This window comes from Vulpes lagopus, chromosome 12 (assembly GCF_018345385.1).
Source record: "Vulpes lagopus strain Blue_001 chromosome 12, ASM1834538v1, whole genome shotgun sequence".
Classification (NCBI taxonomy): domain Eukaryota; kingdom Metazoa; phylum Chordata; class Mammalia; order Carnivora; family Canidae; genus Vulpes; species Vulpes lagopus.
In genome coordinates this window covers 6,381,625-6,407,553 of record NC_054835.1, presented here as the reverse complement: position 1 = coordinate 6,407,553, position 25,929 = coordinate 6,381,625, and the positions used below count along the sequence as shown (strand labels likewise).

The 25,929-nt window shown below is 57.1% G+C and overlaps 3 protein-coding genes across 11 annotated transcripts in view; 2 read left to right on the top strand and 1 right to left on the bottom strand.

Annotated features, from left to right (window-relative positions):
- Window positions 1-7,286, top strand: part of ZER1 (zyg-11 related cell cycle regulator) — a 30,853-nt gene extending 23,567 nt beyond the window's left edge. For all 4 annotated transcript variants that reach the window (XM_041724317.1, XM_041724316.1, XM_041724313.1 and 1 more), the window contains exons 13-16: window positions 415-603; window positions 1,583-1,680; window positions 3,745-3,847; window positions 5,589-7,286. In XM_041724317.1, coding sequence (XP_041580251.1) covers window positions 415-603; window positions 1,583-1,680; window positions 3,745-3,847; window positions 5,589-5,646 — 448 coding nt within the window. In that variant the 3' untranslated portion in view covers window positions 5,647-7,286. The remainder of the gene's footprint in view (window positions 1-414; window positions 604-1,582; window positions 1,681-3,744; window positions 3,848-5,588) is intronic.
- Window positions 7,287-10,820: 3,534 nt separating this feature from the next.
- On the top strand, window positions 10,821-14,195 carry ZDHHC12 (zinc finger DHHC-type palmitoyltransferase 12). Of its 3 annotated transcripts, none has more exons than XM_041725360.1 (5): window positions 10,821-10,972; window positions 12,408-12,544; window positions 12,926-13,003; window positions 13,196-13,359; window positions 13,547-14,195. In XM_041725360.1, exons 1-5 carry the CDS (start codon window positions 10,873-10,875, stop codon window positions 13,872-13,874), a joined length of 807 nt encoding a protein of 268 aa, XP_041581294.1. In that variant the 5' UTR covers window positions 10,821-10,872; the 3' UTR covers window positions 13,875-14,195. The 3 variants fall into 3 exon arrangements, with proteins under 3 accessions (XP_041581294.1, XP_041581293.1, XP_041581295.1); XM_041725359.1 differs by having other exon boundaries at window positions 13,193-13,359; window positions 13,547-14,192; XM_041725361.1 differs by having other exon boundaries at window positions 13,193-13,359; window positions 13,569-13,770.
- Window positions 14,137-25,489, bottom strand: PKN3 (protein kinase N3). Of its 4 annotated transcripts, XM_041725357.1 has the most exons (23): window positions 24,976-25,106; window positions 23,983-24,279; window positions 22,398-22,638; window positions 22,040-22,185; window positions 21,459-21,570; window positions 21,240-21,367; window positions 20,832-21,015; window positions 19,801-19,947; window positions 19,609-19,718; window positions 19,359-19,502; window positions 18,912-18,987; window positions 18,659-18,827; window positions 18,366-18,468; window positions 18,192-18,259; window positions 17,851-17,914; window positions 17,613-17,704; window positions 17,073-17,249; window positions 16,317-16,379; window positions 16,140-16,216; window positions 15,198-15,340; window positions 15,002-15,109; window positions 14,735-14,815; window positions 14,137-14,639 (listed from the first exon to the last, which is right to left on the bottom strand). In XM_041725357.1, exons 2-23 carry the CDS (start codon window positions 23,995-23,997, stop codon window positions 14,427-14,429), a joined length of 2,661 nt encoding a protein of 886 aa, XP_041581291.1. In that variant the 5' UTR covers window positions 23,998-24,279; window positions 24,976-25,106; the 3' UTR covers window positions 14,137-14,426. The 4 variants fall into 4 exon arrangements, with proteins under 4 accessions (XP_041581291.1, XP_041581289.1, XP_041581288.1 ...); XM_041725355.1 differs by lacking the exon at window positions 23,983-24,279 and having other exon boundaries at window positions 22,040-22,170; window positions 24,976-25,489; XM_041725354.1 differs by lacking the exon at window positions 23,983-24,279 and having other exon boundaries at window positions 24,976-25,487.
- Window positions 25,490-25,929: the final 440 nt, after the last annotated feature.

The following is a 25,929-nucleotide window of genomic DNA, read 5'->3' as shown; positions in this document are numbered from 1 at the left end:
TTCCTTTCTCTTTTTGCCTTGGCTGCCAGGATGTTCAGGGCTCTGGTCTGTGTTCAGCTGCAGCAACTGCTCTCTGCCTAAGTTTCTGTTAGAAATGTCCCCTTGCGTCCAAGTCCCTGCTCCGCTGTGTTGAGTATACTTGGACCCAAGCTCGAGCTTGTAAATAAACCCTCGTGTGTTTGCAAAAAAAAAAAACAGAAAGAAATGTCCCCTTGTGTCTACATGTGGTTTCTTTCAAGCCTCCATAAATGATCCTCTTGTAGCTGTGTCTTCAGCGACCTAAGATCTTTAGAAGTCACTTGAGTATGGATAATAGAGAAATCAGTGATACCTCTGGCATCTGGTCAATAAGCTGGGGTCCAGCAGCTGGGGTCTGAAGAGGGACTTGGAGGGATTTTTCTCTCTTCTTGGCAGCAACCTGCTGGAGAGCAAGGCTGATGGGATCGAGGTTTCCTACAACGCCTGCGGCGTCCTCTCCCACATCATGTTTGATGGGCCTGAGGCGTGGGGCATCTGTGAGCCCCAGCGAGAGGAGGTGGAGGAGCGCATGTGGGCAGCCATCCAGAGCTGGGATGTCAACTCTCGGAGAAACATCAATTACAGGTGCAGGGTGGTGTGTGGGCGGGGTCCATGGGGAGACAGGTCGCTCATGCCCAACAAGGCCTGGGGAGAGCCTCCTGCCTTCCTTCTAGTCCCCTTTTCAGCTCTCGCTGAGGCACAAAGCTCACGCACAGCACACAGCACACATCTTACCCATAAGGCTGGGCACGTCTTTCACACACATCAACACCTGTGTGGATGCAAAGTTTGCCATTGACAAACATTTGAGACATGTTTACCTGTGGGAAGAAAGAAGAGGAAAATATAAACACACTCTAGGAAACAAAACAGAAACCACTCATGAGCTCGTTCCTGGAAACAATCTCTGCTCACAATCTGGCGCCTCCCCTCCCAGCAGTTTCCCTCTACTTTGATTTAATTGTTTGCAATGCAGCTAGTGTCAGGTCTTCTAGGGCATGGGTCTCTCTCCTTGTTCTATGACTGGGTCACTTTGTGGTGCGGATGAGCCATCTTGTCCTGATTGACATTGACATTGAAAACCCATATTGGGAGGATTGGACCCGTGTGGCTTTGCTGATGCTCTGGTGACAGCTGTTCCCAAGGAAATGTGAAGGGGAATCACCAGCCTAGGGGCTTTGCACGTACATTTTTCAGGCTCAGACCATGACTCCAGGTGGCCTGCAAAGGCCATTATAAGAAGTACAGTCACACTTCTGTTTCTCAGGGTACTTCTCCCTATCTCCCCAAGAATGGGTCTCTCGTCCTTGCCGAGCTCCTCTATTTCTACACCACCTGATCTATGTCCCTCCTACCTCCCTTACATGCCCATGCTCCTGACCTCTCTCACTTGCAAGCTCCCTCTGTGGAGCCTGAAGGCCAGATGCCTCTGCCTCTGCTGCATCCTACTAGCCTGCTCATGGGTGGCCTATGGAACCCTCCAGGGAGGAGAGCCCTCCAACAGGAGAAGGTGCACTCCCCCACCCCCTGGCATTAGAAGTGACTTTGATCTCTCTTTATACAGGTCCTTTGAGCCAATTCTTCGCCTCCTTCCCCAGGGCATCTCCCCTGTCAGCCAGCACTGGGCCACCTGGGCCCTGTACAACCTTGTGTCTGTCTACCGTGAGTACACACTTGCCCTTTGTTCAGACACAGGGATGCTCACCTGGTTGCGAGCCAACTTGTCCTCAGGGAGCTCATAACCCGGGTGAAAAGTTCTAAGAGAGGTGGCCCCGGTGTCTGTGCCTAGGAGCACAGCCCTCCCCTTTCCAGCAACTGTGGCATGTCCAGCATAATGGTGGGGCCTGCCTCATCACCGGAAGCAAGCCTAGCAGGCCAGACGGCCCATCCAGAGTTCCCAGACAGCTTTCTTAATGCTGCCTGCTTCCACATAAGTGAATAGTCAAAAATCTCTAGGCCTTCTGGAAGACAGAGTAAGACCAACTCAAAGAACTAACCCCTGAGGAAACAGACTTCCAAGGGAACAGGAGAAAACTTTAAAACAATTCTAACTTTTTTAAAAAATATTTTATTTATTTATTCGTGAGACACACAGAGAGAGGCAGAGACACAGGCAGAGAGAGAAGCAGGTTTCCCGCAGGGAGCCTGATGCAAAACTCGATCCCAGGACTCCAGGATCACACCCTGAGCTGGGTCCGACACTCAACCGCCGAGCCACCCAGGCATCCCCAATTCTAACTTCATTCCTCAAAGAGCATCCCATCCTCCCATAGAAGAGCCTGAACCATCCTCTGCCAAGTGGCTCTGGCAGGGAGAGAAAGAAGGTAGAGCACCAGGAGAGCTTGATGGCAGAACAGGTTTGACCATAGTTCTCTCTCCTACTGGTTATGTGAGGTTATTTAACCTCTCTGGGCCTCAGTTTCCTCCATAGAATGGGGACAGGATTAAGGCCTACCTCATAAGATTGATGTGAAAAGAGAACCAGCATAAAGCGCCCAGCCTGGGGCCTGGATCCTGCTCAGTCCCGTTAACTGGCAGAGTGAATCAGAGTGCGGGCTCTGGGGGCAGATACCTGGCTTCAAACCATGGCTCTCCCACTTGCTGTGTTACTTTGAGCAGGTTTCTCAACCTCTCTGTGCCTCAATTTCCTCATCTTTAAAATGGGATAAAAATTGGATTTCTGTCGAATAAGGTATGTAAAGTGATTGGAACAGTGCTTGACCCATACCAACTCTTCAATAAGCATTACCCTTTTTCATTACTACTTAAGGTTAGTGTTACCAAACTACCAGCACCAGACCTCAGAGAGGCACTGTTGTAGTATAGACAAAAGAGCCCTGAGCTGAGACTCCTTTGGAGAAGCACCCAGAATGACTTTGGATGAATTGCTTCATCCCTTTGAACCTCAGTTCTTTCATCTGTAAAATGGAGAGCATAAACGTAGCTCTGACTACATAGAGGCAGGGGTGGTGGTGTTCCACTGAAATGCCCATGTTCTCCATGGAGCATAAAGCCCTGGATCCTGAGCACTAGAATGTGCTTTATTGGTGTAAACCGTAAACCATCCAATAATGGGAAGGAATGCTGGTTCCAACCTGGCTGGCCACCAGAATCACCTTGTAGTATATTGCTAAAAATACAGGGCAGCTCCAGTGGCCCAGCGGTTTAGCGCCACCTTCAGCCCGGGGTGTGGTCCTGGAGACCCAGGATCGAGTCCCACGTTGGGCTCCCTGCACGGAGCCTGCTTCTCCCTCTGCCTGTGTCTCTCTCTCTCTTTCTCTCTGTCATGAATAAACAAATAAAATTTAAAAAATAAATAAATACAGGTTCCTGGATCTGTTGATTCAGAATACTCGAGGGCAGGGCTTGGGAATCTGTATTTTTACAAAAACTTCTCAGGATAGAAGCCACTAGTTTGGGTGTTACTTCCCTTGGGGTGAGCTGTGGAAAGAAACGTGGCTGCGTCCCAAAGTAGCCTTTTTCAAGGACTCACCCCTTGTTCCCCCAGTGGACCCAAGAATCCCGGCCCATGGGGCTGGGCAGACAGATGGTTCCCTGGTGCAGCAGCACCTTCACTGCCCTCCCCCAGGCCTGTGTATCCACCCCCCCTACTCCCTTCTCACCCCCACACACCCCCACCCCAGGGCATCCTTCGCAGTAAGGGTGGGTTCTGGGCCACAGGCTGCTGGAAGACCAGCCCTATCCCCTGTCTGCCCCTCCCTGCAGCGGACAAGTACTGCCCCCTGCTGATCAAAGAAGGGGGGCTGCCCCTGCTGAGGGACATGATCAAGATGGCAACTGCTCGGCAGGAGACGAAGGAAATGGCCCGGTAAGAGACAGCCAGTTTTTCTCCTTGCAGCCTCAGTGTGGGGGATTGGGGGCCACTCGGGCAACTCAGGGTGAAGTGTGGAGGTGGATAGTGTACTGCTTTCCAGCAGGGGCCTCCCTCAGTGTCATTCGGCCACAGTGTGGCCAGAAACTAGCTCGCCCAGCTCCATGAGGAGCATCACTGCCCTCCTGTAAACTTCGTTTTCTCTTACTCCCAATGAATTCCATCCTCTCCCCCTGGCCCTTACCAAGTCAGGTCAAAATTCATCATTTTTGGCCAAAGACCTTCCAAAGAAAGAGAATACTGTGTGATAAAGTATATTCTAGAGAACTGGCGGGTGAAGGCAAATGGGTTTGCACAGGGCAGAGTTGCCAGGGCCAGCTGCTATGCGGTTTCACTCCCGTGCCTGAAACCCCATCATCCCTGATCTCGCACCAGTCCGGGTATGAGCGATTCTCAGGAATGCTGCATGTGGCATCAGCAGTAACAACCTTGCTTCCTCCAGGATCCATTCCAGAAGGGAGCACAGTTACATTGACCCCAGTTCTGAGCCCAGTGTAGTAGAATCAGGAGTATCAGGAGCAGGGATCTGGGACTCAGAAGGACCCAAACAGGGACTCACTGGGTTGTGCAGCATCTGCCGTTTCTGCAGTTCCTTTAGCAAAAGTCACTTCATAAACAATAATTGACAGATTCCTCTCAGTTTGAGAATGGTAAAATGAGTGGTTCTCAAATGTAATCTCCCTGAAGAATCACCTGAAAAGATGTTAAAAATGCACAGGCCCATCCTAGATTTTCTTTCCCAGTAGATCTGGGATTGGGGCCTGGGAATATTCATTATCAACAGTGATCCCAGGAGATTTGAGAAGCTGGGTAAGACTGACCCATAACCTACTCCAGTTCCTCTGAACATCTCTGTAAGACCTGAGACATGTATCCCAGCTGGCTGGCTTGTCTGAAGGAGCTTGTGACACCAAGGGGAGCTCAGAAGTCATTCCGCCCATCCCACTCCTGTACCACTCTGGGCACCCCTTACTTCCTAAAAGGCAGTAGGCACCTCTTTAGCACATGGAGGCTGCAGTGAACACCACTCCTACCTCCAACCAACCCAAAGGCATAGCGTTGAGCCGGAAGGCCATCCGAGGTCCCAGGTGATACCTAACTGCAGTAGGGCAGTGGTTCTCAAGGGTCAGTCTGGAGGGGACACAAGACTGCGGCTCTGAGCACCAGTGGTGGTTCCCAAGACCATGGTGCTGGGCCTGGCCTGGCCGCGTGGAGGGTGTCAGGAGCCCTATTGCTGGCATGGCTGCCCCAGCCCCACCCGGACCTCCTCGAGATCGGGATCTCTGGGCAAATCTGACATGCAGGCAATTTGGAGATCACTAGTAGGCTGCCTGGGTAGGTAGGGGGAAAGTGAAGAAAGCAGGTGGTGCTCAAGAAAGGAGCAGAGAGGGTTGTAAAGGTCAAGCCTGAGCCATTTCAGGGGAGCCCCTAGCCAGAGAGGCCTTGGGGCTGAGAGGTAAGGAAGGGGGTCCCAGGGAGGAAGGAGGGGAGCACAGGGGCCTGATAGTATTGGTGGCCACAGGTGCCATTTCCTAGGCACTGGGCAGGAATCTCCTCAGTCAGTGTCAGCATTACTGTGGACATTTGTTAGCAAACCCATTGGCCTCATCAGCCAGGAGGGGCCAGGCCTACCCGACCCAAGACTGCCCTCTGATCCTCTCTCTCCTGTGGTCTCCAGCAAGGTGATTGAGCACTGCAGTAACTTTAAAGAGGAGAACATGGACACGTCCAGATAGAGGTCTCCACCCCTACGGCCACCACGGCTCTGGACCACAAGGCCAGGAGGAAGCTCTCAAGCAGCCCAGCTGGCAGACCCCCACCGGGGAGCCTCCCGCTGGATGAAGGGACACAGGGGGACTTTTGCACAACCGACGCTTTTCCTTAACATTAGTGAGATATATATATATATTATATATATATATATATATTATATATATATATATATATAATTTTTTTTTGGTTAGGAAGTGTGAAGTTTTGTGTGTATGATTTCTGTACAAAAACAAAAGAAACACTCCTTGAGTCCCCGCAGCTTCCTCGGCCACTTCAAGCCCCAACTCCAAGCCTTCATTGCTGCCACTCACTCCTACTCCCCTCAGACTAAATGCCTCTAACGTTGTGAGTCTGGTCCTTTCCCAGTGACCTCAGACCCTGGCCTCGCTTCCCATTAGGAGAGGCAGAGGGCTTTTGACAGCCCACTTCAGCACCCCAACCCACCCGTCAAAGCCTGAGAACCCCATCTGGGCTCCTGGGTATGGCCGATGGGGTTTGGGATGAAAACCAGCCCCACTGGGCCTCCTGAATGCCTTGGTGCTCCAAGCCACGGGCCATCTGGGGCAAGGAAGTGAGTGCCCAGGCCCAGGCAGCCCCAGCCCCAGAGGACCCTCAGGAGCGGGGCTCCCAGGGGCCCCGCCGTTCTCTGGTCAGGCCTGCCTGAGGCCACGCTGCTATGGAGGCTGCCTCCTGGTCTCCCACCAGGTCCCAGGCTACTGAAGGCCCCAGCCCAGGGCTGGTCAGAACTCAGGCAGATTCCACTGCCCCTTCTGCCAAACATTTTCAGCACCCACCCCGGCCCTGGAAGCCAGCACCGCCAGGGCCAGGGGCTTGTTCCTTACTCCCCAGCCCTTCCTCTGCCCGCAGCACCCATGGTGCCCCAGCACCCCACCAGCAGAACTGAGCCGGCCTCATTTGCCATGCCCCCTCACCTTCCCCGCTGCCCGGAGGACCCCACACTTCTCTCAGGCAGGAGGTCCCCACTCCAGCTGGACCTGCAGCAACAGGCAGCTGCCTCCAGACCAGCACTGGGCACAGCCTGCAGTGGCCCCACGTGGCCCTTCTGAGCCCCTCTTCCCTGCCCCCAGGCTTTACCTTGGGAACCTCTGTGCTGTGTTTCAGAGAAGTATGAGCTACAAATGTATCTTGAAATATCTTGTGGTCCTCCCTTGACGTAACTCCGAATTGCTTCTCTGGAGACAGGCAGTGGTGAGGAGGCCCCTCCAGAACAAGGCACTGGGGAAGCAAGGCCGACTCTGCAGGCACCCCCTCGGGGATGACCTCTCTTCCTTCTTCTTTCCCTGGGCCTGCTTTTGGACTCTCCTGGCATTTCTGCCTCGTGACAGAACAGGCTGGATGAGCAGTCCAAGGGAGAGACACCAGGCCTTCTCCCCTGAAGTCTGTCCCTGCCAGCCCCGGGAAGGGGGCAGCTGCCCTGTGCTTCCCAAGCTCGGCAGACAGGCCACATCTGCCCCTCCCCTCCGTGTTCACCTGGCATGAGCCAGTGCCTGGGCAGAGCTCACATCGCGTTGCTTTACCACCTGGGGCCTGGGTAAATGTACTTTGGGATGTCACAGAAATACATTTTTGTGCAAAGTGGAAAGAGCAGTGTCTTTTTTGCAAAAGGGGTGGGGTCAGGAGAGGGGCTGGAGCCATTTCAAGCACTGGGCCTTGAAGGAGGGGACCTACAATGGGGAGCATGCATCGGGTGGATTTGTGTGCCCAGCTTGGGGACAAGCGGCAGATGGGGCTGAAGGACCTGCCTCCCCTCATTCTCTGCACTCTCCTGTGCCCCGACACTGGGATACAGCTGCAGCAGCCCCACAGGCCACCTGCCTGGGGTGGTGCAGTCTGATGGTAGAGACAATGTTCTGTGTGAGCACGGAGCACAGAGAGAGCACCTCCTGGGGCCGGTAGGAGTAGAGTGGGGCCCTAGGAAACAGAGGTTAGTTGGACAACAGTGTTTCTGTGAGGGAAGGGCACCTTCAGCCTGAGCATCTGACCCTTGATTTTGGCTCAGGTCATGATCTTGGGGTCGAGGGATCAAGCCCCAATGGGGAGTCTGCTTGAGATGCTCTCTCTCCCACTCCTTCTGCCCCTCCTCTCTAAAATTAATAAATAAATCTTAAAAAAAAAAAAAAAAGACAAAGCTTCCAGGCTGGCTATGGGTGAGCTGCGGAAAGAACACTGTCAACAGAGGGCTCAGCTAGAAGGGCTTTACAGGGAGGGCAATTAAGCACCTCCCTGCAGCTGTAGCAGAGCAAAGGAATTAAGGCACAAGCAGGGAGAGATGGAGAATTAGCTGGGAGGGTGGCTTTGCCCTCCAGGCTCCTGAGGTACTTTCAAGGCGGCACCCAATTGAGGAGAGCTGTTCCCCAAAGATGCCAGGTGTGTGTGCCTTGATTCTAGCCATGCTCCCCTGAGGCCTCTTCTCAACTAGGCCACAAACTTGGCCTATAAGAGCCCTACTACGGGCTCTTACCGCAAGTGATTTTGTCCATCTCCCTCCCCTACATTAAAACAACCACTTGGGCACCTGGGGGGGCTCAGTGGTTGAGCGTCTGACTTTGGCTCAGGGAGTGATCCCAGAGTCCCAGGATCAAGTCCTGCCTCCGTTCCCCACAGGGAGCCTCCTTCTCCCTCTGCCTATGTCTTTGCCTCTCTCTCTTTCTCATGAATAAAATCTTTAAAAAACAAATTTTACTGTTTGTCTTAGCCACCACCTGACCAGAGGCCCCCCCACACTACCCTGTCTCTGAGCATTTACTAGAAGGGGTTTACAGTTGTGAATCCTTCCTCTGTCCTTTAAAAATGTATTTGTGTCTCCTACAACTCAGGAGACCCGAAAGCCATTCCTTCAAAGAGGAAGGATCCAGAAGGATCAGGCCTCTGTCTTCCAGTCCCTGTGGGAGGACAGGCACCTAACTTCAATTACTGCCAGCTGGCACACACAGCTGGTCTACTCAGCATTACACTGACCAACACTTGGTGATTTTTCACTTCTCTGAGACACTGCCGTTCCTTCCTGCTCCCTTTATTTATGTATTTATTAGATTTTATTTATTCATGAGAGACAGAAAGAGAGGCAGAGACATAGGCAGAGGGAGAAGCAGGCTCCCTGCAGGAAGCCCGATGTGGGACTCGATCCCCGCATCAGGGATCAAGCCTTAAGCGGAAGGCAGACGCTCAACGGCTGAACCACCGAGGCGTCCCTCCTGCTCCTTTTAAAACATCCATTCAGGGACGCCCAGGTGGCTCAGCAGTTAAGTGTCTGCCTTCTGGCTCAGGGCATGATCCTGGGGTCCTGGGACCGAGTCCCACATCAAGCTCCCTGTGTGGAGCCTGCTTCTCCCTCTGCCTGTGTCTCTGCCTCTCTCTCTCTCTCTGTGTCTCTCATAATAAATGGATGAAATCTTTAAAAAAAATAAAAATAAAACATCCATTCACTTCTGTACAGATCAGAGTTGAACTCACTTTACACTGCAATAGCATATTACTGATTAGAATCTGTCCTTACCACTTTAGTGTCTGACTTTGTCTTTCAAACCAGCACAGGGCCTGACACATGGAAGCTGCAGAATGATTTAAGTGTTTCCATTCAGCATACTAAGTCACCCATGGCAGTAACCAAGACTGAGTTACAAGTGACTCAACTCAAATATCTACCCAGGCTAGTCAAAAGTGGGAGGGAATTCATCAAGGGAATCTAGAGGTTAACATCAGCTTCAGGAATAGCTGGACCTAATAGCTGGGGCCAAGGCAATGTTACTTACACTCTTGCTCCTTCTTTCACTGCTACTTATCTCTAGAACTCTATAAGTTGGTTTCATCCTCTCCTGCCACAGTCACCCTCCACATAGTGTAAAAACAGTTGCCTATTGCCCTTAAATCCTATCCCTTATGCGAGAGATGTGAAATAATGCCCCTTTCTCTCTCAGCATTTATACAGTAATCTTATAGAATGATTCTGATTGGCCCTGCTGAGTTACATGTCCACCACCTAGGACCAATCATTGGAGACACTGAAAGAGAAAACCATTGAAAGAGTTTGGCCCTCTAAAGTCGTATGCCCACATCTTGTCTCCTCTTACTCTGTGGAGTGAGGGACACAGTTCCTCTAGAACCATATGGGATGGGGAAGAGTCAGTTAGTTCTCCAACAGATAAGGGGATGCTGAGCTGACAAAACAGATATCAGAAGAGTGTACTGGAGGGGCCCATCTGTTGGAGAAAGAAGGTGGATGTTGATATCAGTGGGAAGTGTGGGTGGAAAGGCAGTTCTGAACGGGGAATGCCTCGGGGACACAGTTGAAGGAGTGTGAACACTGAATGATGATGAGATTTTGTCTTAGAATAGCCCGAAGCCTCTGGTGGGCAAGTCCTTCTGGCAGGGTGAGGTGTCGGCTTATAGAGGGGGAGAGGACAGTCCCATACTAGACACTGACTGTACTTGGCATTATTTAATCCTCCCAGCCACCTTGGCAGGGGCGGATGCTATCACCAGTCTTCACTATATAGACAGAAAACAGAGGTCAGAGTGGTTCAGTAACTGGCCCAAGCTCACACAGGTAGGAGGGGGCAGAGCTGATATTTCTGACTCTGACTCACTCCACTTGGGCCCCTGGTACCCAGGATCTGCACCACGGACGACCACTTTGCGCTCATCCGGTTTGCAGTGTCAAAAAATGAATAGCAAGGAAGTAGGGTATCACCACAGAGCAACCGCGGGCGGGTCCTGCCCCAGTAGAGACCTCAGTCATCGCATCCTTGAAACCGGCGCAATTCCACCACCTGGAGCCACAACCAGACACCTTGAACATGGAAGCGCCCAGGGACCTGTACGCATGCGCGAGCCAGTAAGGCTGGGGAGGGCGGGGTGAGAGCCCAAGGGGGCGGGGCCGACACTCGCGCCTGCTCTCCGGCTTTCGAAAGTTACCTACCTGGCTGGCGGGGGCTGGGGTTGGGGGAGTTACCAGCTGCGCGCGCGCCGGCCCCGCCCTCAACCTCTTCAGGCACCTGTTGGCTCGAGGGCTTCCTCGGGCGCAGCTGCCATCCAATAGACAGCCTCCCCGACCCAGTCAGGCCCCGCCCACTCCCGGTTCCACCAATCCTCGGGCGGCCGCGTCCCCTCTCCCTCAGAGGGCCCGCCCCTCCAGGCGCTTCTTCCGGGTGGGGCCCCGGGCCGAGGAGATGGCTCCCTGGGCGCTCCTCAGTCCTGGGGTCCTGGTGCGGACCGGGCACACTGTGCTGACCTGGGGGATCACGCTGGTGCTCTTCTTGCACGATACCGGTGAGCCGGACCCCGCGCGACCCCGGACCCACCCGATCCCGCGTGATTTCCCAGACGTTTGGGTCTCCTGCTGAAAACCCCAGAAATCCTGGGATTCATCCCATTTCCGCCAGCTCCTGAGCCTCCTCCCCATCTATCATTCCAAGAGCCACCTGTCTTCTGCCTAGTACCCAGTTCATCCCTAATTAGTCCCAGCATCTTCCTGATCCCTGCCAGATGCCCTGTGCATCCCAGGACTCCTCCCGCGCCCACCAGATCCGACGACCGACCTGAGCCCCCGTCTCCCCTGATCCCGGGACCCACCCGATCCTTCCCGGGAACTGACACCCAACCGTCCCCGTGTAAGATTCCAAGGATCTAGTAGATCAAGGACTGGCATCCGGCCCACTTCAGGGGCCACTAGCTGCCCTGGTCCAGGCTCCCTGTCCTGAACACCGAGGGGAGTGGCCATACTCACTTCTTGCCCCCAGGTTCTCATCCACCCCACTGACCCGACCCCACTAACATCTTCCCCCTCTTCCCCCCTGCCAGGCTGCCTCCAACCCAAATTCTCAGCCACCCTCCCTGCCTGCAAGGGTAGCCCCACTCCCCTCTCCTTGCTCCAGCCTCAGCTCCTGGACTGGGGGGTGTTGTCACTTTCCTCCCAAGACCTTCTCGGGCTTCTTCCACCATCTTCACCCTTCAGCCTAAAAACCTGCTCCATCTCTCCATCAAAAAGGACCCCCAACCCATCTTTCCTTCTCTGCTCCTTTTCACAATCAAGGGGCCCCAGAGTTGTCCACATTCTGTCATCTAACTGTCCTGTGCGTGCCCCTCACTCCTCACCCCCGCACCCCCCCCCCCACACACACACAATCCTGATTCACCCCCATGAGCTGGGCCTTCCCTGGCCTGGCCCTCCTCTGTCTCTATCTCATGCACATATCAGACCTGGCTGGTCTCACCATCATGGAGCCAAGGCAGGGACCCCTCCTCCCTCTCCCCTACATCCAGTCAAGTCTGGCCCCTTCACCGCCTCACCCCTTATCTACCCATCTTTTTGTCTCCACTATTCCTGCCAGTATCCCTGTCTGGCTACCCTCCTCTCCCTCCTGGATAGGCACTCTGTCTCCAGGCTTCCCCCTGCTCCCCCATCCATTTTTTCTCCAGCAGCAGGAGGGTTTTCAGAAACAGATCTGACCCTATAACTTTCCATGATTCCTATTGCCCTCCAGATAAAATGCAGATGAACTTTTTTTTTTTTTTTTTTTTTTGCTGGGCCCAGACTTCTCCCTCCTGTACCCTATGCAGTGTCCACACTTGACCACTCATTAAACCCCATCTCCAAGCCTTTGCTCAGCCAGGGACACAGTCCCCACCTCCAACTACACCTACACACAGCTTCTTCCTGTTTGGCTCTGGCCCCAGACTCACTCTCCTCCTCCGGCCCCTCCAGCGCTGCGGCAGTGGGAAGAGCAGGGAGAGCTGCTCCTGCCCCTCACCTTCCTGCTCCTCGTGCTGGGTTCCCTGCTGCTCTACCTGGCCGTGTCGCTCATGGATCCAGGCTATGTGAATGTCCAGCCCCAGCCCCAGGTAACTGGGGTGGGGGAGTGTGTGCCTGAACCCTCTCCCTCCCACCAACAGGACACCCAAGACTGCTATGATGGTCTCATGGCAGGATCTGTGCAGAGCGCTTTTCTGGGGGCACCTCAGTGAATCCTCTTAGCAGCCCTAGAACCCCATCCCCTACATCCGATTACCATGAGGAAATCGCCAAGGCCCAGGGAGCAGATACAAGTGGCAGAGGTCATGGGGCTTCCCTGGGACCGGAGCTCTCTGTCCCACCCTACCACTCCATTATGCAGGGGATGGGTTCCCACCCATGCATACCCAGAAATGAGCTAGTCCCCAAGGAAAATTTGTGCATCTGCCTCCCAAGGGGACCCCATCTTATGCCCCATCTCCTACTTTCAGGAGGAGGCCAAGGAGGAGCAGACAGCCATGGTTCCTCAAGCCATCCCCCTTCGGCGTTGCAGATACTGCCTGGTGCTGGTGGGTGCAGGGACCTTCACGGGAGGGCGTGGGGACTGGGCCAAGACTCCCTGACCTCCTGCCCCCGTGCCGTAGCCTCATCCAGGAAGGCCTCCAGATTGAGGCCCCAGCCTCATAACTTCATCACTTCACTCAGTGTTGGGCCCACAGGGGAGCTGGCATTGAGCATACCTCCCTCCCTGCCCACAGCAGCCCTTGCGGGCCCGGCACTGCCGGGAGTGCCGTCGCTGTGTGCGCCGCTACGACCACCACTGCCCCTGGATGGAGAACTGCGTGGGGGAACGCAACCACCCGCTCTTCGTGGCCTACCTGGTGCTGCAGCTGGTGGTGCTTCTGTGGGGCCTGTACCTGGCATGGTGGGTTCCCCTACTGCCCTGGGTTTGGGGGAGGGCCGCAGCAATGTGCCTGCAGGGTGGAGAGAGCCAGGACTCCCTCTTCTGTCCAGGGCCTCCAACCTTCTCCCAAGAGGCCTGCCCGCCGGGGCTCCCTGGGGCCGCCCTGCCCTCCCCCAGCCTGGGTCCCCATCTCTATCCTGCCCTGCAGGTCTGGCCTCCATTTCTTCCAGCCCTGGGGGCTATGGCTGCGGTCCAGCGGGCTGTTGTTTGCCACCTTCCTGCTGCTCTCCGTCTTCTCTCTGGTGGCCAGCCTGCTCCTCGCCTCACACCTCTACCTGGTGGCCAGTAACACCACCACCTGGGAGTTCATCTCCTCGCACCGCATTGCCTACCTCCGCCAGCGCCCCAGCAACCCCTTCGACCGCGGCCTGACCCGCAACCTGGCCCACTTCTTCTGCGGATGGCCCTCAGGGTCTTGGGAGGCCCTCTGGGCCGAGGGAGAGGAGGAGGAGGAGGGTGGCAGCCAGGCTGTTTAGGGTCGTGGGAGGGAAGGCCACCATCTTGTGCCTGAAAACCAAACGGGCTGCACCCAGCTGCGGTCAGCCCTCGGAAAGCCTGGGGTTCTTCACTCCTGCTCGCTCCTCCCAAGCCTCAGAGCAGAGCTGAACGACAGAACCCCTGCCTCAGTGGGCAGTTCTGCCTTCCAAAGGAAGAAGGGGAGGCAGAGGACCTGTGGGGGGCTCAGGCACAAGCAACCTGGGCTTGGAGGCCCCCCACACACCAGGATGCCTCCAGTGCACAGTTTTATAAGTTTAATAATCCATAAAGCGAGTCAAGTATTAAAAAAAATACCAAACCAAACTGCTCCTCACTGTCCTGCCCTTTCTGGTCCAGGTCTCAGTGAAGGAGGGAGCTGGGGTGGGGGTGAGGGAGGAGGGGACATTCTGCCCAGTGACCAAGCAACACCCCCCACAGCAGCCCCGCCACTGCCACCTCAAGGCCCAAGACCCACAGAGAACCTGTGAGGCCCGGGCCTCCAGAGCAGGGCAAGCAGCTGGGCGGACAGGGTGGACTCGCCAGAGAGGCCGTCAGGGCGCCAGGAATCCCTCTGACACAAAGTCGAAGTCCCGGAAGGCGGCCTGCTGGCGGGCAGTCAGGGGGCTGCGGGGGTCCGGCGGGGTCAGGGCCGGTGGCAGCCCTGTGAACTCGCCCTCGAAGTAACGCAGGTCCGTAGGGCCACACAGTGTGGGCAGGAAGGGGGGCCGGACGGTACGGGCGAGCAGGGCCTGCCAGTCGGTGGTCTGGGGGCGAGGGCAGAGCTGCCTGAGATGGCAGAACAGCAGCCCACGTGGCCCTGCGCCACCGCCTACCGTGCCAGGCACCCAGGACCACTCACCCTGAAGAAAGGCTGGGTCTTGATCTCTTCTGCATCCTGCTCACCTGCCCCCAGGCGCTGCTCCGGGCACTTCTGGAGGAGCTGGGCAAAAGGACAGAGGCCCACGGAGGGCGCTTTTGGGCCCATGCACTGCCCGCCTCCCCACGTACCCCAAGTGAGCTGGGCCACAGGGCCCCCAAGAGAATGGGTGGTGAAGGGGCAGCCCGTGAGCCACAGAGCGGCAGCCCAGTCCCACCGTGCCCCTGCCCCTGCCCCTGCAGTGATTACCTTCTGAATTAGCTCGAGACCTTGCACCGATAGAAAGTGGGGATATGGGGCATCGGCATTGATGATGCAGTCAAATACCTCCTCCTCAGTGTCCCCGGGGAATGGGCACTGTGGGGAACAGAGCTCAGCAGGGTGCATGAACCACCCCCGCCCCGCCCCAACCTGCAGGCCCCAGCAGCCTGGGGCTGGCACTCACCTCTCCCACTAGCATCTCATAGAGCAGCACACCCAAGCCCCACCAGTCCACGGCCCGTGTGTAGGCCTCCTGGGTCAGCACTTCTGGGGCCAGGAACTCTGGGGTGCCGCAGAAGGTGCTTGTCCGGTCCCCAAAGCCGATGCCTGCAAACCAGCATCCACACTGATGCCGGCCTGCTGCATCTCATCCATATCACCTCAGTGGGTGTAAGAATGAACAGCCAACCCTTATGACCTCAGGTACCGAACCCCACACCGAGCCCTGCCCCATGCCCTCAGAGGTGGGCGCGGTTTCTATGCCACCTGACAGGAAGAAATGGAGCCCCAGGCAAGCTTCCATGCTAAGGTCATGAAGGAAATGGAGAATCGGTACCCTCTTCCTTTTTTATTTTATTTTATTTTATATATTTATTCATGAGAAACAGAGAGGCAGAGACATAGGCAGAGGGAGAAGCAGGCTCCTTACAGGGAACTCGATGTGGGACTCGATCCCTAGACCCTGGGATCAGGCCCTGAGCCAAAGGCAGAGGCTCAATCATTGAGCCACCCAGGAGTCCCTGATGCCCTCTTCCACTCTGAGTACAGTCTCTCCCTCTGGCTAAGGGCAAGCTGTGGCTCTTTAAGAGGCCCAGGGGTTTAGCGCCACCTTCAGCCCAGGGCGTGATCCTGGAGACCCGGGATCGAGTCCCACATCGGACTCCCTGCATGGAGCCTGCTTCTCCCTCTGCCTATGTCTCTGCCTCTCTCTCTCTCTCTCTCTGTCTCTCATGAATAAATAAATCTTAAAGAAAAAAAAAAGAGGCTCTAGGGCTGAGAAGGAAAAACCAGCAGGTCCAGCTGGTTCCTAGAATGAAGGCTGGGGTGGGGGCCACTCACCAATGACCCTGCTGGCCTGTGCTGGGCAAGATCAGTGGACAGGGGATCCTGGACGGGAGGCACTCACCTTCCTTACAAAGCCCAAAGTCCGCAATCTTCAGGAAACCCTGGGCATCCAGCAGAAGGTTATCCAACTTTAGGTCCCTGAGGGTGCGGGGGCAGACCAAAGGGGCCCTGGAACATCACGGGGGAAGGCAGCTGCTGCCCCTTCACCTACGCCCCCAGCACCGCCAGGGCAAGTTACCTGTAAATGATTTTCTTCTCATGTAAGAACTGCAACCCGAGGATGACACAAGCCAGGTAGAACCTGTGGGTGGTGTCGGGGGAAGCTCAGGCCCAGGCCTGCGGGGGGCAGGGCAGGGAGACACCAGGATGGCCATGGCCTGGGCATCTCTGGATGTCCCAGCCAGAGTCAGACTGGATGAGAGACCAAGGGGAGCCCACACCAGGGGTGGGGGTTGCAGAGAGCAGGTGCTTCTCCAGACAGTGGCCTACCCTTCGATTATGCCAGGAATGATGCCATGTGTTCTTACGCCTTACCCTCTCCCACATCCTCCCAGCCACCTGCAGCTGATGCTTCTCACATCTGTTTCTAAAAAGAGGAACTGACTCTAGGGCAGTGAGGCCCCTGGGGTCACATAGCTAGTGGCAGACCCAGACTCCAGAGCCTGCATTCTGGTGGGCAAGATATAACTCCAGCTGCCAGTCACTTACTATACACTGGCTCCTGTGCTCAACAATTTACAAACATTGTGTTCATCTTACCCAACAAAGCTGCGAAATAGTTATCAGCCCCATTCACAGTGACATAAACTGAGGCCCAAGGTTACAAAGCTGTGACAGTCTATGAGAGCTGCCAACCAGCATTTGAACCGAGGCTTCCTTGACTCCACATGCTCCTCTGCTGCTGGGTACCCTCAGGGAAGCAGGATGAAGGGAGCGGGCAGAGGCAACCGGGGAAGGCTTGCTAGAAGAGGTGGCAAGATAGATGGGAACGCACCGGGCATGGGGCTCAGGGAAGACATCCTCATGGATCTGCATCATGAGGTCACCACCAGGTGCAAACTCTGTCACAAAGCATGCGTGGCTGGAGGTCTGGAAGCAGGCGAGGAGGGAGAGCAGGAAGGGGTGCCCCGTGCGGCCCACGGCTTCCAGGATGCGTTTCTCGCAATACAGGCTGTGGGCGGGCAAGGGGGCATTTGGAGGGGAAGGAAGACCTCTGCTGGCTGTGCCCTGCCACCCACACAACACCCTCGGCTCTCTGGGCCTTCAGTCAAAGTGCCAGGCACTTTGATGAGTGATGATTTCTCTCTACAGTGAGAGTGATGATTTCTACATATCAGGCAGAGAGAAGAGGGGACCTGCCCAAGGGCACATGGTTAACAACTGCAGGTGCTAAAGACAGAGCCCAGGACTGGCCAGCCCCAGAGGTCACCTCTTCAAAGCCCCAAGAGCACTCAGCTGCCTTCCGGTGCCACTGGCCAGGCCAGCCATCCGGGGTCCCAACCGGGGCCGGGTGCCCACTGGCCCGACTACACACCTCTCCATCTCGTCCCGGCTCAGCACCTCCTGCTTCTTGAGCGCTTTGATAGCGTAGTATTTCCCCGTGCCCTTGAATTGCACCAGGAGGACCTGGGCACCAGAGAGAGCTTGGGCTTCAGGCGGACAGCACAGGGCAGCTTCCCCCACCCCACTACCCCATGGATCACAGCATCCTCCCAGCTAAGGTGCTGGGGCCTCCTCACCCCCCCACACAGTTCCCCGCCTCAGCCCACTACCTTCCCAAAGTGTCCCCGGCCCAGCACGGCCAAGCAGCGGAAGTCCTGAAGCCGGGGGGGTTTCCTGCAAGAGAGGCATAGGAAGACAAGAGATGCTCCAAACTCTCTGTGCCCAGCCCCGGGCTGTCCCCACCAATGAGGCTGCAAAGCCTGGGGATGGGGGTGGGGGTTCCTGGGACAGTGGTTTCCTAGAGTCTGGAATGCAGCTGGAGCTCAATAATGTGGGTTTAGTGAGTAAGAATCTGAGAGCAAGGAATATCAGATGATGTCTGAATGGACACACAAACACCCAAGTGAGTAGATAGATGTCTCAAGCATAAAAGTGGGCCTGCCGTGGGTACCTGGCGACTGAGGCTGCAGGAGACGACCCAAGTTGCGTCCTGGGCTCCATGTGGGGGCGTTTGATGCGCTGTGAGGGCAGAGGGGCTCAGAGCAGAGCAGAGTAGGGCTTCCTTCTGTCCCACCAGCCCTGCCACCCTTATCCGGGCAGCCCCCGGGCCTCAGCACCCCCTCACCGGTATCTCCTCGGAGGTTGGCTCCCGGGGCAGGTAGAGGCGTGGGGGCTTGGGCGGGGGCCTCATCTCTTCTCCCAAGGGGCTCTTCTTGGGTGGGACATTACTATGTGGAGAAAGTAGACACATGGCAGGGCACAGGCAGATGGAATAGCCAGAGGGACAAATACACGGCGATGCCAGAGACAGACAGATGGAGGATCAGAGGGTGAGTGACAGGAACAGAACACCAACTGCACCTGGAGAGAGGCAGATGTGGCAGAGAAGAGGGTGGCTGAGGCGGGGTGGCTCCTCACCTGGGCGAGGCAGGGTCGGCAGCTCCCCGGGGTGTGGCTGGAGTCTGGGGACATGCTTTGGGGGGGCTGATCGTGCTTGGCGAGCTGCAGGGGGGCAGCAGGCTCATGACCAAGCGTCCCCAGGCCGCCATGCTGAGATTCATCTGGGAAGCTCTCAGAAAGTCCTGACCTGGGACAAAAGGAGGACTCAGTCCTGGGGCCCCCAATAGCCCCTGCCCTGCCCCCTAACTGCACAGCCCTCTCCTGGCCACACCTCTGCGTTTAGAGAAAATTCGTTTCTGCCTCTGTAGCCGGGGCCTCCTCTCAATGACAGGGTCACAGAAGGTCACCTGCAGGGGGCAGAGGGCAGGGCTGGAGACAGGTCCCTTCCCATCCCACCTGCCATCAGGGTACCTCCCTGGTTCCCAGGATCTCGGCCTGAGCCCCCAGCATCAATGATGCAAGAGCCAGAGGGGTCCAGAGAAGAGAGGCACGTGTCCAGGGTCACGAATGAGGCCAGATAGTCTGGACCAAGATGTGGGCCTCTAGATTCCCATGCAGTCCCCAGACAAGGCCTGGGAACCCATAGTCCTGGAGCCCTGCTCCCTCGGGGCCCCAGTTTCCACTCCTACATGTGGATGGATGAGTCACATTGTTTTGAAGGCCCTTCTAACTCCGACGGAGCTGGGGCCTCTCAGGTCAGAGGGCAGGGTCTGAGCACCTGGGCAAAGAGCAGCCCCTGTGGCACCAGACTGATGGAGAGCTGGTGACAGGCATTGTCCAGGAAGTCCTCCAGCCGCAGGAAGGCCACGCCACACAGCTGCCGCCAGTCCCGCCAGCGCACCCCGATCTCCAGCTCCCGGGCCTACGTTGGGAGGGCCAGGTTGAGGAGTGGGGCATGGCACATGCCCCTACCTGGCCAGCCTTCCGCCCCCTGGACTAAGGTCATGCCTGCCCACCCCAGGGCTCACCCGCTCCAGGGGGACAATAAACATCTGGTCCCAGGACTGCTTGGCCACCGGCGCCCAGCCAGTCTGGCCCACGCCACGATTGTCCACTTTCAGCACAGCCATCACCTCACCTGCCAGGCCAGATAGGGGGCTCAGAGCCAGCAAGGAGCAGAGGTCCTTTGCTGCCCCCGGCTCCCTGCAGCCCCTACTCACTGGCCAGATCTCCTCCTCCACGCTGAGGCTTGGCCCTGCCCCGGAGCCAGCCCTGGGAGGGGCTCCCGGCCAGTGCAGCTGCCGGGGACCGTCCGGGGACAGCCTTCAGCAGCTGCTCACAGCCCAAGAGGCGGACCTCCAGTGTCCCTGCGGGGAGCACGCAAGAAACACTGTCAGTGCCATTCTCTCACTGCCACAGCCAGGTCCCCTGGGACCGCAGGAAAGCTACTTTCTCTCAATGATGTCTGAACCCAGACCTTGCCCACATTAGTTGGGGTATTTAGCCAGGTGACAGGATATAAGGTGGCCCCAAGTAGCCAGACAACTTCTAGGCCTTTTAAGCAAGCCATACCCCCGCCCCGCCTTCCCTAACTTGTCTACTTGGCCGACTCCCAGAAGCCCTTCAAGGCTACATGTAGACACCACCTCCTCCAGGAAGCATTCCTTGATTCCTTCTCAGCTCTGCTCACAATGGGAGCTGGCCCGTCCAACCCTGAACCAGCTCTGAGCAGGAAGGTGCCGGTCTCTCTGGCTGGCACTGTGTCCCGCGTAGGAAGTTCAGGGTTTCCAAAGTCAGCATGCTTAAATTATTTTTTGATTACAATTCAGACAAATTCAGCTCAGGGATAAGAAAGAACTTTCTAGTAGTCCAGACTGCCCAGGACTGGTTACCAAAGGCCTCCAGGGCTGTGAGCTCCCCTAACACTGGCACTCTTCACATTGCCATCATGGTTACTCGTTTTGATAACAGCTTCACCGACCATGTTTGGACGATGCCGGCACTGTGCCTAGCACATCACAGGCGACAACTCACTGAATTTCACAGCAACCCTACAAAGTAGGTGCTGTTATCATCCCCATTTGACAGAACATTAAGCTGAGTCCAGAGAGTGGAAGTCTGTTGCCCATGTTCATATAGCTAGGGGGTGGTGGGACCAGAATCAAAACTCTCCAAAGTCCTCCCCCTCTGTGTTTCAGGGTACCCTTTGCAAGAAAAGGGGAGCCCTGAGGTGAGAGGGACTCCTGGCTACCTGTCATGGCGGTGGGCTTCACAAGCACCCCTGAAGGCTGAGGGTTCCCAGACACGGCCGTCCGCAGCTCCCGGGCCACCCGGCCACGCAGAGGATGAGCAGGAGGTAGTCCCTCCAGCAGCTGCTCCAAGGCCAGTCGCAGCAGGTCCAGTTTCTGGGAGGACTCCTGGAGCTGGGCCTGGGCCTGCAGGGCAGATACGGGGAGGGGGCACAGGCCTGTGACACACAGGTTGGGGCTGGGGACAGCAGCTTGGACCACCTGGAGACACACACACGCCCTGGCCGCTACGAGGTCTAGACACAGTGGGCTCCCTGTTCCCACCCGGCACAGCCATCCCGCAGTGCGGAGGGTGGCGTGGAAAGCAGCGCGCAGAGAGGGGCAGTGATGAGAGGGCGTCACGGTCTGACCTCGGCCAGGGCCTTCCGGTCTTGAGTCCGCTGGCCACCAAGTAGCTTCACCACGTTCTTGGCACCATCGGCCACAGCAGCCTCAATATGCAGCCGATGTCTTAGTTCCTCTGCCAGCAGCTCGGGACCTGGGAGGAGGCGGTCAGCTCTGAGGCCCATGCCCTGCTCTGCCCGGCCCAGCCCGGCCGGCTGGCCCCTCCCAGCTTCTCAAAGCCTCACCTGGTTCAGGGGACCCACTGGCTTCCAGGCTGCTGATCTTCATTCGCAGTAGAGCCACCTTCAGCTGGCTGTCCCGCAGCATCTGCTGGGCAGCTGCCAGGAGCTTCCTCTCCTGTGGGGTCATGAGGTATGCCCTCATCGCACCCAGGCCAGCCCAGGGCCTCCCTGGTTAGACCAAGGCTGAAGCCAAGCCTCCCTCATCAGCCTAGCTCTGGGGCAGAGCCTCCTCCACCAGATGAGACAGGGCTGGGGTCAAACTTCTCCAATCATGTCAGAGCCAAGCTCCCCACATCATGCTGGGAGTTGGGGCTGGGAGTGGACCTTCTCTATTAGACCCAGAACAGGGCCTGGGGTTTCCCCATTAGACTGAGTTGTGCCTTCTCTGTTAAATTAGGGGTCCAAGCCATGCCTTCCCCACCAAGCTAAGATTTGGGGCTATGCCTCCTCTATCAGACTAATGGTTGAGACTATGTCTCCCTTAACAGGTCATTAGCTAGGTTGCATTCCCTATAGGGGCTGGGGCAGCACCTCCCCTACCAATCCGAGAGCCACATCTCTCCCCACAGACCCAGGAGCCTTACCTTGGGCGTGCCGTTGGCATATGTATGTGTCATATTCTCTGCCCCCTGCTTCACCTTCAGCTCCACCTGCAGCTGTCTCTGGAGAGCCTCCAGGTGCCGAGCCCTGGGCTGCTCTGCAGGTGGCTGGGGTCCTGGGGTCACAGGTTCTGTGCAGTGTGGGGTACATGAAGCCCTTACCCAGAGCCAGGAGCCCCCTACTCTATGGCCTTGCTGTCTCCTCCCCTCCCCTCCTGGGCAGGGGGACACCTGAGAAGGCTATGAGATTGGTCAGGACCAAGGTTGAGAAGCTGGCTGGGTAGACCTCCCCAGCACCTCCTGTCCCCGAGTGCCCGAGGGTCCGCTCGGACTCCACACTCACCAGCCTGGCCAGGCCCAGGGCCGGGCAGCAGGATGCGTGCATGCAGCACCCTCAGCTCTCCGTGAAGCTGCTCCAGGCGGCGATTGGAGGAGCGCAGGAGCTGCTGCACATGGCCCAGGTGGCGGCGGTCTGTGGCTACCCTCCGCAGGTTCTCTACACCCTCCTTGATTTTCAGCTCCTTCTGGATGGCACGGCGGATCACCTCTTTCTCATCCTCCGGGGGCCGCTGGTTGGCCCCAGGCTGTGGAAGGGCAGAGCAATAATTGTCCAGTCCCCAGCCACCAGCGGCCTCAGGTGCCCACAGATGGAAGGAGAGGGAGGCACGCCCAGCAGCCAGGGTGGACACCCAGGGCTTGGGAGGCATCTCTGACTTTCCAGCTAGTATCCCCAGGCCAGATGCAAACCCCAAGACTAGGCATCCTGCCCACGCTCCTGTCCTCTGCCACTAGGGAGGAGGGAGAGGGAGAAATTGTCAACATTTACAGGCAACTCTTGAACAACATGAGTTTGAACTGCACAGGTCCACCTTATAAGCAAATTGTTTTCGATCATACAGTACAGGGCTGTAAATGTATTTTATCTTCCTTATGATGTTTTTTTTTTGTTTTTTGTTTTTTGTTTTTTTTTTTTTTTATGATAGTCACAGAGAGAGAGAGAGATAGGCAGAGACACAGGCAGAGGGAGAAGCAGGCTCCATGCACCGGGAGCCTGACGTGGGATTCGATCCCGGGTCTCCAGGATCGCGCCCTGGGCCAAAGGCAGGTGCTAAACCGCTGCGCCACCCAGGGATCCCCCTTATGATGTTCTTAATAACATTTCCCTTTTTTCTAGCTTCCTTTATTGTAAGAACACAGTATAGGATACACATAACGTAGTGTTAGTCAACTGTTGATGTTATCGGTAAGGCTTTTGGTCACTGGTAGGCTACTAGTAGTTAAGTTCTGGGGGAGTCAAAAGTCATACATAGATTTGCAACTCATGGCAGGTGGGGTGTGTCAGTGCCCCAGACCCCTGGGTTGTTCAGGGTCTGTCTCAGAACTTTGCAGACACTGATCTGTGGATCCTCACGACAATCCCATGAGGTTGGTATAGTTATGATCCCCATTTTACAAATGGGGAAGCTGAGACACAGAGAGGTTAAGCAACATGCCCAAAGTCACAACACCGAAGAAGGGATGCCACCTTCCTTCCCCCTTGCCAGCCACGCTTAATCAGGATGCTCTCTCCAAGGCTGCGATTCTGAGATTTGGGGCCAAATTTGAGGCCAGAAAAGAGGCTAGGGAACCACCCAAGGTCACACAGAGCGGGCAGCCAGAGGCCTGAGTAGGGGCCAGGGATGTTCCCTCAGGTAGCCAAGCAGAGACACGGAGAGGGGCTGAGGAGGTCTCCCGGGGCCATTCCCAGCTCAGCTACTGGGAGGAAGCAGAGGATTTCTCACTATTTCACCCCAGGTGGGAGCAAGAAACAGAAAAATCTCTTTCTCAGAAGCTAACATTTCAAACCAACCAGTGCCAAAGCTGACCTCTATCCAGAGTAACCCACAATGCCCCCGACCCCAAAGGCTCCTGCGGGACTTCCAGCTTACCTCTCGGCTCTCCATCTCCTGAGCCCAGTGTTAAAGGTTGTCACCCCAGTCTCAGCACCCCCCCCCCCTACTCCAGGCCTCTGCTGGCCTGGTAGTCAGAGGGCAGGGGTGGGGCTCAGGAAATCCTTTGAGGGCCCTAGGCCAGAGGGCCAGAGCCAAAGGCCTGAGCAAACAAAGATCCCATGGAGCAGGGGGCCTGGCCACCGGGGTCCTGAGTCACCCAGCTGCGCTGCTGGGCGGAGGTTCACAGGAAATCGGAAAATGTGCACAAGCCGCTGCTGGAACAGGCGGAGGGACCTCCGGAAGAAGGGAGTGGGAGGGGGGCAGATGCAGTGCTTAGGGCTGTCTAGGCCCTTGGGGTGGGGGCACTCCAGCCTTGTGGAGGACACTCCACCCCCGAGCATCCCCCCACCTCCTGTCTGCTCTGGGCGGACATACACACCTCTCCCTTGCTGCTCTACAGCTGGGACCCCACCCCATTCGCTCTGAGTAGACCTCCACCCCTCCCTCCCCAATAACAAACACACAGCTTTGGCTGCTGTGTCCACCAGCACCTACTGCCAGCACTGGCAGGATCCCAGCCTCCCTGCCATTTGGACTAGAACCCTGTGTACGCGAAGGTTCCCACCCAGGTGCTGGGCAAGGCCCTCCGACCAGCGTCCAAACCCCACATGCCTTTGTGATCCGGGTAGGACCCCCCCCCCCCAAGAGCCCAGGGACTGGTCCCCTCCTGGGCTCTCTTCTCCCTGCACACACGGATTCCTCTCCACGCAGGACCGGCCCCAGTGTGCCCCCACCGCCCCCCTTTGCTTTCTAGGTAGATTCCCATCGGTCTTACAGTCCTATGGGGAAGAACCGATTTTAGGCAACTTTGGCGCCCATCCTGGCGGCCCTGACTGCAGATTCGGACGCACTCGAGCGCTGGCCTGACCAGAGGCTCTGAGTCCCTAGGGGGTGATTTGGGGGCGTTTTCAGGGGACGTGAAGGACTCACCCCCGTGCTCGGGTCTGCCCTGCGAGGTGCAGCGAAGCCCGGGGCCGGGACTGAGAAGGGACCCGGGAGGGCATGCGGGTCGGACCGGGGCGCCGCGGCCGGAGCTCGGGGCGCCCGCGGCGTGCACGAGGCTCCCCGGGCCCCTGGGCCCGCAGCCCGGCCTCCCCGGGCGCCGTCCACCTGCCGCGGCGCCCCCTCCTCCATGGCGCCGCTCCGGCCGCTCGGCCCCTCCTCTCGACCACTGCGGTTCCGGAAGCCCCGGCCCCTCCGCCAGGACTTTCAAACTTGAAACTTCCCGGGAAGCGGAGCCCGAGCCGCGGGATCGGGCGCCCCCTCCCGAGGCGCGCTGGCCCTCGCGGGCCCCGAGACGAGCGCCGCCTCTCGGCCGCCAGGGTCTGCGCCCGGGACCCCAGGGCTCAAGCCGAGGCCCGGCCTCTCCCCGGCGCCGGCGCCGACGCCCCGCTGGCTCCGGGGCCCCGCGTCCGTCCTGAGGCCGCAGTCCCCCGCCCCGGATAGAAGTGCAGGGAGGGACACCTCCCGGGCCGGGGCTCGCCAGCTGCCCGGAGGGATGGTCGAGGGCGACAGCGCCGCCTGCCGGCCGCGCGACACTGCCCGTGGGGCTGGCTCAGCCCCCTTCCTCCGAGCCCTGCCACCACCTGGTTCCCGCCCGGAACTTTCCCCTCGTCTTGGATCATTGGTGACAAGTGGGTCAATCCCAAACCTGTCACCCTCACGGAGTCTCGTCCCTGTCTAGAGTCACTACTATAAGAACGTCTGCAACTGAAAGAAAGCCCCCCCCAAACCACCCCAAGTTACAAACCATGGATGAATAAGCCAAACATCTCAGGCTCCACCACTCAACCAGAGTGGAGCTCTCTGGGTCAGCCAAGGCTTCCCTTGTCCTCAAGAATCCACCCAGACAGAAGACACACACCGTAGGAAATAACCACTATT